This window comes from Meriones unguiculatus, chromosome 8, assembly GCF_030254825.1.
Source record: "Meriones unguiculatus strain TT.TT164.6M chromosome 8, Bangor_MerUng_6.1, whole genome shotgun sequence".
In the NCBI taxonomy this organism is placed as follows: Eukaryota; Metazoa; Chordata; class Mammalia; order Rodentia; family Muridae; genus Meriones; species Meriones unguiculatus.
Genome location: NC_083356.1, coordinates 74,553,194 through 74,561,800, shown reverse-complemented (window position 1 = coordinate 74,561,800; position 8,607 = coordinate 74,553,194). Strand labels below are relative to the sequence as shown.

Sequence of the window (8,607 nt, the reverse complement as noted above, 5' to 3'; positions counted from 1 at the left end):
ATGTGAGGAGTCCCAAAACAGCCACACTCCCTTGGCCCTGGTTACTGTTTGGTGAGTTCGTGGTGTCTTTCTAGAATTGCCCATAAGAGATTGTGAGTGTAATACTAAGCTTTCTCTGGGCACCTGCTTAAAAAAAGTCTGACCACATATGTGGGTGAGTCACCTCACCTGTGGCTCTCTGTGAAGGCTCCTGACAGCAGGAAGTGCTGGCACACCCTCATCCTGCCTGGCCGAAGAGAAAGGATCATGGCATCCTCTGAGGGTGCCTCTCAGTTGATTGTTCTCTCGGCTCATGAACTTGATTTCCATTTTTAATTTTTAGCAGAGGACTCAGTCTTCCTCCTTAGCAAACAAAAGTGGCTCGGTACTCTCAGCATGACACTCCTGTGAGTTTTCCCCCATCAAAACTAGAAAGCCTGGAGTGGTTATGCATGCCATTAATCCCAGCACTTTGAATGGGTGAAACTGCTAAATAACTGAGTTTGAGGTCAGCCAAGGCTACACAGTAAGAACTGAAGAAAAAAACCAGAGTCCCCTTGTCTGGAGCCCCCGGTGTACAAAGCAGCAAGATAGAGAGAGATAAACCTGCTTCAGGGCAGAGTGGTGGCTGGCCTTTCCATCCCCAAAGGACCAAAAGACCCCACGGGGACCAAGGCTCTGAAGGCCTAGCTCCTCACCAGAGGCAGAGCCCTAATTGGTAAAGCATGCAGACAAGTCTCTGTGGTCCTAACTGCAGAGAACAGGTGACAGTCCCCATGGACACTGTACCTAATTCTTGGTCTTGGCTCTGGTGGTGGCTGGGCAGGAAGGGGTTGCTAGAACCCTGCAGGGGAGATTCCTCTTGAGATGACAAGAAACCCCTGAACAAACCAGCTGAGTGTTCATCCCTGACATTCTCCTTCTGCATAAGGATGGAGGCTTGAACTCCCTGTGTGAGGCCCAGGCTGAGTGAGACGGTAAGAGGACACCTGAGCAAGCTGTGAACCAGAGTCACACTGGCCGCATCATGACTTTAGGGCGTTCTAGAACAACATCTTAACTAGGCGATGGTGGTGCACACCTTTAATCCCAGCACTCAGGAGGTGGACCTTTGATTTTGAGGCCAGCCTGGTGTACAGAGCAAGTTCCAGGATAGCCAGGGCTACACATACAAACTGTCTCAAAAATAAAAACCCTGAAAAACAAAACAAAGAAACCAAAACCAAGTATCTTCCCAGTATGTCAAACTCCAAACTACAGTTCTTTCCCTCTGCTTGACCTAGACCAAAGCCCTGCCATATGGTGGGCCTGAAAGATGGCAGACTGTCTCAAAGAGGTTTTGGCAGTATGGCAGTTCACAGTCCAAGGAGCAGAACATGCCAGCCCCTCACAGATAGTGCACCCAGAGAAATAAGCATGTCACTAAAATTTTGGAATCATACATTTTCCAAGCCTGCACTGTCCTGCTGTGGTGTCCTCACAACCCATGGGTCCTGAACAGTGAAGTACATGGTGTTTGCAAGTCTCTGCAAAAGCTGGGTACGAAGCTGTCTCAATACAACACCTCTCCACTCAGAAGAAACTTGGCAGCAAATGCACAGCACACAGGAGCAGAGACAGGGCAGCAGGTGACAGGCCGCTCAGCTGCTGTCCCACTGGTCTGGTTACCATGCCGGCCTCATAACTGGCTGTGCAGGAACGTGTCAGGACTGCTTCTGGAGCCCTTCCCAAGTATACAGTGGCCCTCAGGGGAGCCTGACAAAGAAGCCTACGCTAAGGTGGAGCCTTCGAACGGTGTCTGCCTCTTTCCCAAGTGGAGGGATCTACCCAGGATGACACTGGGCAGAGACCACTGGCTTGGCTTCCCCCAAGCCATAGGAACTCCTCTGCTGTGACCTGAATAAACCCACGGACGTTCTGTGCAGAACCAACCTGAACACTTTAATAGCAGAAGAAAAACCCAACGTAAAATTTGAAGGCAGGGAACAGACAGTTAAGTAGCGCTGCGCTTTGGTCTCCAATGTTTCATCCTGGCTGTGGTTTTCCACGAGAAAGTTCATCTGACAGCCTGTTCCTGTGTGTCCTGGGAGAGTGGAGGGATCTGTACAGCGGGTCACAGGAGCCTGAAGGAATGCTGACACCGGCTCAGCTTCTCCAGCCACCAAAGCCCTGGACAGACCTGCAAGAAGTGCAGGAGATTGTCAGCCGATGCTCCAGCTGCACGTGCTCCCGTTAAAGGAAGCACAGAGAGAATCAACACACAAGCCTAGAGCCTGCGGGCAGCAGCCCAAACCCCACATCTGCTGCTCAACTTGGCACTTCAGCACAGCTATGAACAGAACAGCAGATCACACAAGTTCAGCAAGAACAGGACTTCCCACACTCAGGCCCTTTCGACTTTATGAGTTAAAACTGAAAGCTGACAGAAGACAGATACTTACGAGTTCGATGATCCGAAGTTGAATGCTGAAAAACAGAAAAAGAGGAAGTCATAACACCTGAACCAAGGGCCTTCCTGCCTGGTTCCTGTGACAAATGGTTCCTGACCCTGTCTCTGTAAGGTGGATGAGGGCACACTCGGCTCACCCTCCTGAGCCACTGGCTCTAATAGGAGAAGAGTTATTTCACATTTTAGGGGGCCCCAACTCTGGTTGCAGGTGTAGGATCTGTGCACAAGCCACCTGTATTATTTAATAAGGAAAGCAGAACTATTTTTCCTTTTATTGATATCAATCTCTTTCTTTTCCTTTTGAAACCAGAGAAGCAGACACTTTAGGTCTGGCTCAGATGGTACGTGGAGTTCTGAGCATCGACTACCCTCTGCATCCATTTCTTTATTTGTAAAAATCACAATTTTGCTGAGTTCTGTGCACATTTCTTCAGTCTGTGTGAGGACAACACAGAACATACATATTTGCTCTCTGAGGATCCAGACTGTACAAATGCAAGACACGTGAGATTCCCACACCTTGTCTTTGACTCCAAAGCCTTATAAAGCTGCTATTATCTGGAGTTCTAAAATCCTAAAAGAAAATGAACTCAGCAATTTCTTTGGATCATCCAGAAGTGGCACAATACTGCCAGTCTAACTAAAAGATGTTGAATTTTAAGACACTGAGCTGAGTGGCCAGGAACACCTGCTCCTTTGGGGGAGGAGAGAACACAGCTTGTTTACCTCCTGTGCCCGATCCAAACCCAGAGAATCCACTGTTCTGGGTCCCGAAGCCTGAGGTCTGCTGGGACAAGGACCCGAAAGTGGGTGCATTCTGACTGGCGAGGGTACCGAAGGATGCAGTGTTGCTGCTGCTCCCAAACCTGGGTTCCGGTAAGAAACGGACAGGGTTAATACGGCCCTGTCTCTGTACCACCCACACACCTCATTCACGGTCACCAGTTTCGGATGCATCACACATGATTTGCAGTGACAAGCTTGGACTGAGCCAGGAGGTTACAGAGCCCACAGTAAGCCTTTACCTTGGCTCTGGGAAAGAAGATGTTAGGGGTGTAGTGTGAAATCCATCCCAGCTGGGACATGAGTTCTGAGCTACTGACTGGAATCCCAGGTCACCGAGAACCAAACACAGCAGGCTTCTTGGGCCCCTCCCCCGACACCTTCACTTTCAGGCCATCAAGTTGGATTTGCCACCTACTCACTATTCACCTGCCCAGCTTTCCTTGGCCTTGTTTCTGTCACCACTTCTTTGAGACTCTGCTACACTGTCTACTTTGGCCTCAAATATTCTTCCTGCTTCAGCCTCCTAAGGACTGCTTTCACAAGCTAATGCTATGGAGTCTGGTGATTCTACTCATTTTATTGTTTATTATTTTCAGCAAAGGATCTCCTGTATCTCAGGCTGGCCTTGCCAAGGATGACCTTGACCTTTTTATTTTTTTTTTTAAATAGGGTCTCTTTATATCCTATTGGCTGTTCTGAAATTCACTATGCAGGCCAGGCTGGCCTTGAACTCACAAAGATTCTCTCACCTCTGAAATTAAAGGCTTGTGTCACCATACTCGGTGACCTTGAACTTCTGACCCTCTTATCTCCATCTCAGTACTGGGACCGCACCTGGGGCTATGCTGTGCTGGAGCACGAACCTAGCTAAGGCTCCCTGAGTGCTTGGCAAGTCTCTACCACTGAGCTACAAGCCCAGCCCTCCATTTACTTAACAAACAAAACTCTGTACGTGTGTGTGTGTGTGTGTGTGTGTGTGTGCCAGCATGCCAGTGAGAACAGCGTGTAGTGGTGGTCAGAGAACAACTTTTAAGAGTAGTCTCTTTTCTGTCAGGGTTGAGGCATCAGCTTTCCTGGCAAGTGCTTTCACACACTGAGCCTATCACTGGCCTATTTGCTGTTAATGACATGGTAAAGTGTCTGTTTACAAAGGTAGTCATCCTGTTTACCTTTTGTGTGTGTGCAGGATGCTTTCCACTCAGAATTTTGTTTCATAAAAATCAATAAATACACAAAACAACATAGAGACTACATCATCTCCTCTGCCTTGCTACCTCACCTAGAACAATCCTCATTCAAGGGTTCTCCCTCCAGATTTGCTCCAGCAAAAGGGGTTGAGGACATAAGTTAAAACCCAGAGGGGTTCAGTGGGGGCCTCCTAGAGGCCAGGCAGAGAAGAGGTGCATTTTCTTGACCTGGGTAGATGCCAGCATTACAAAGGGTCCTCTTTTGCACTATTTTCAAGTGGTCTCACTGTCTCTGCATGCATACTTTAGGAATGACCTCAGATCTTTACCAGGGTCAGAGTAAGGACACTTTTTTCAAGAGATTTAATGTCTGTGCTGTTATGTCTTACTGGACCTAGATAATGTGCTGGTTATGACTGCTAAGACATTCTGGATACTCCTCCAGCTTCCTGTGTGTGTGGATCAGTCTCAAGGGTCATGCTTCGGGAGCTGGCCACCTTGTTTTTAGACAGGGTTTCACTGGGGCTTGGGGTGAAGATTCAGTGTGCTGACAAGCTCCAGAGACGCACCTCCTCAGTGCGGGAACCACAGCCACGCACCACCATGTTCGGCTTCTTATGTGGGTGCTGGGGATTGAACTCGGGTCTTCACGATTTTGTGGCAATGATTTACTGACTGAACTATCTCCTCAGCCCTGTTTTTACTTCTTTACTATTATTTTAGGACAGGGTCTTCCTATGTAGCTTATGCTGGCGTCAGATTCCACAGCCCTTCTTCTTCAGCATCCTGAACAGGCACACACTACCCACACAGGAAAAAGCTGGCTTTCTGAAGGTGGTGCTGGGGATGGCATTCAAGACTGTAAGCATGTCCAGCAAGTCTCTACCACTGAGCTACACTTCCAACCCCGGGGAGACTTCTTGACTAGTAATGCAAATAGTTGCTTTCAAATAAATGAAAAAGCCTCAAGACTCCCAGTGTAGGCAGATGGGAGTCCATGCAGAACTGTAAAACACAGGCTTAGGGAGGTTGTGAACCCTCTCCTGGAAGTTCCCTTTAACTGCTGTTCTTGGAGTTTCCCAAGGAGAATTGTCCAAGATCCTTTAGCCCCCATAAGACATCTAAGGAATGCCCGTCCGCCTGTATGCTCTCTGAGTGGTCTTGCACTCCTCTGTGGAGCCAACTTTGATAAGAACACGCTTCATTTTCAGGATAAAGCTGCTGCCATCTCATGCCCGACATCCACAGTACTCCTGACCTTCAGCTTTCTGTTCTGAGCCGAGCAGCAAGAGTGAGAGCCTGCCTAGGCCCATTTCAGGCCATCAGTATCTCCTCCAAATGAGGGACTCTGTAGCCATCATCACATATGTTTAGCTGAGATGTTATGGCACAGCAAAGGCTTTTCCCTCCTTGGGGTTTTAGCAGGCAGATTAGAATTCGAGGGCTATCAGAAGCAACTCGCTGCCACGCTGTTTTTTTTTTTTTCTTTTTCTTTTATGTGCACTGTTGTTTTGCCTGCATTTGTGCCTGTGTGAGGGTGTTAGGTCTTGGAGTTACAGACAGGTGAGAACTGCCACGTGGGTACAGCCAAACCTGGTCCAGAGAACAGGGTATTGATGATCAGATGACCACACTGGCAGCTAGCAGTGTGGCCAACATCCACCCAGGCTTACAATGTGCCTTGTCCTAGGGAAGAAACAAATCTCCTAGCAACTTCTTGCCTACTTCAAGGCAAGGCTTCCAGGTCACCGACTGGTCTAGAGAAGGTAAGGATGTCAGGCCTCGGTGCTCTGAGCTGGCTCAAGTTTGTGGTTTCCCCAGGTCCCGCCTGCAGCTTACCCGAATCCTCCTGCGCTGGCAGCCGCAGTACCCTCTCCGAACACTTTGCCTCCCGTCGAGCCCAGAGGGCTTGTAAAGGCTGGGGCTGAACCGAATGCTGGCACCCCTCCAAACCCAGGGGATCCCCCAAAAGTAGGAGGGCTGCCAAACACTGGAGCAGCACCGAAGCCACCTGAGCAAAACAGAGGCAAACAGAAACAGGGAGAAAGAAAAGGAGGCAGGAAGAGAAGGCATCAAGCAGCCAGAAACCAAATCAAAAGAGGAGAAAGGGAGATAGGATGTCAGTAACTCCAACACAAGAACCAATAGCACAACACCCCAACCTCAATCCCTCAATGTTTCCTCCTCTAGGAGCAGAGGGTCGGTGGCACTGAGATGTCTGAGCATCCCAGTGCCTTCCTGAGGCAAACCACCCCGGGCTCTTTAGGCCCATCCCAGGCCCCATGATGTCTCCGACTCCTCAAAAAAACACAAGCCCCAAAGCTGTGTCCCAACACAGCAGTCGCAGAATGACAGGTTTTGTGTTTGTTACCACACAGACCAGGCTCCTAGTTTCAGGGAAACCCAACTAATGAAGTTGGAGGTTCAAAGCCCTTCCTTGGCAGAACCTACAAACTGGGTCATGGCAGAATCGGGGTGATGCACGCTGGCACTCAGCCGTGTACCTTTTATTTATTTACAGCTGGGTGGCTGCACGCCTATCACCAGTGTATCTGACTTGTGGCACTGAGGACTTTTTTCAAGTGCTTTCCACACCCTCACTATAGAAGCACACTGACCCTCCTTTTTGAGGAAGGCTGTGGTGTGCATTGAGGTGTTAAGGCAGCTGTTGAGGACGGCCTGGGTGCCTAGATCAGGACCGCAGGCCGTAACAGGCAGGGTGGAACAACAGAAAGGGGTCAGGTCAAGCACCAGGCAGCCTGCTTTGAGTGGTGGGGAAGACCATCCGGGAGTCAGTCCCCTGCTCCTGAGTTGTCCGCAAGCCTCCAAGACGGTGCTGTAGTTCTGAGGTTTACAGGAGAAAGGTAATGAGGTATGCTTAGTCAGATGGAGGCATGAGGCTCAGATGAGGGCTCCCTTCCTCTGGCATCTAAGAGTCACACTGGTTTTGAACTGTGTGCTAATGGGAGTACCGGAGTGTCAGCCTATCAAGAATGTGGTCAAGTAAGGAGGCAGGGTCATGACTACTGAAAGCAAAGCTACTGTTCAAGAGGCGGCTCTGGCTTTCCTGCACTCACTACCGCTCTGCCACCCGAGCCAGGAAGATCAAATAGAGGGCACGAGCACGCTCATGTGAGTGTGCGGCTGTTACTTGCCAGACTGAATTAGGCGTCTATCTTTCACAGGGCTGCACAATGGAGGAGATACTTTTTACCACAGCTCATGTTTGGGTTACTGTTCTGTATTTTAAAACCTTGAGTGAAATTCCAGGCTGTGCTACAGAGGCGTGGATTACAAACATAAACACAATGGAAAAAAAAGTGCTAAAAAAGCCTTTGTGCTTTAATTATTTAAACTGATCAGAGATCTAGTTGCACTCCCTTCCTAGACACACAAGGTTTCATCTAGCAACTTGTGCACAATATTGTTTAGACTTCTTGCAGGAATGTAAGTGAAAAATGAGAGGTTATAATGATACAGAAAGTAACCTGGAAAGGAGCAGGCAGAGATGGGCAGGCAGGCAGACACACAGGCACGTACACAGACACACAAGACAAAGCTGGGTCATAGCTAAATGAGATAGAATGGTTGCTTTGGTCTTAGTTCTGGGGTCAGGCAACTCACTCCGAATGAGAGGAGTTGCTCAGCTGCTTAATAGCTCTGACTATGAAATAGGGGTGTAAAGCCAGGGCTGGCTGGCAGTGAGGCCACGGTCAGGTTCAGTTCCTGTCCTTTCCCTGCTGACCTCCAACAGTCTTAGCTCTGATGCAGTTTTACTGAAAGGAGGATGAGCAGACACTTAGCTTTCAAAGGCTCATCCAAAGCATCGGCCTGGAGTCCCTCACACTGGGAGGGGTTATGCTGCCTCCTGAGTGGGGGCTCCTACTGATTTGCTCACAGGCTCTCATGACCTCATGTTTTACCACTGGGTGCACCCCAGCCCTCCCTCTGACTCCACCTTTGGGACAGTGGTTCCCTGAGCATGTGGGCAAGCTGGGCTGCAGGACTGGTGCTCCTGAGGGTGGGGCAGACATTCTTCTCAGTGTGTGGGACAGTAGCTGTTTCTGCCTGTAAGACTCCCCGCTCTGGGTGCTCACCAAATAGAAAAAACAGAATTAGGAAAATAATTTTTAAGGTAGGAGGTATATTTTTCATCTAAGAAAACACAATCGTCAGGTTCTCAATTCAGATCAACTGGGACACAAT

General features: G+C 49.2%; 1 protein-coding gene across 3 annotated transcripts in view; it reads right to left on the bottom strand.

The window, feature by feature from the left end:
* Window positions 1-1,894: 1,894 nt before the first annotated feature.
* The window catches only part of Nup214 (nucleoporin 214), a 77,889-nt gene continuing 71,176 nt past the window's right edge, over window positions 1,895-8,607 (bottom strand). For all 3 annotated transcript variants that reach the window (XM_021655084.2, XM_021654929.2, XM_021655005.2), the window contains exons 33-36: window positions 6,241-6,412; window positions 3,155-3,294; window positions 2,421-2,445; window positions 1,895-2,158 (exon numbers count right to left, since the gene is read on the bottom strand). In XM_021655084.2, the coding sequence (XP_021510759.2) occupies window positions 2,125-2,158; window positions 2,421-2,445; window positions 3,155-3,294; window positions 6,241-6,412 (371 nt within the window). In that variant the 3' untranslated portion in view covers window positions 1,895-2,124. The remainder of the gene's footprint in view (window positions 2,159-2,420; window positions 2,446-3,154; window positions 3,295-6,240; window positions 6,413-8,607) is intronic.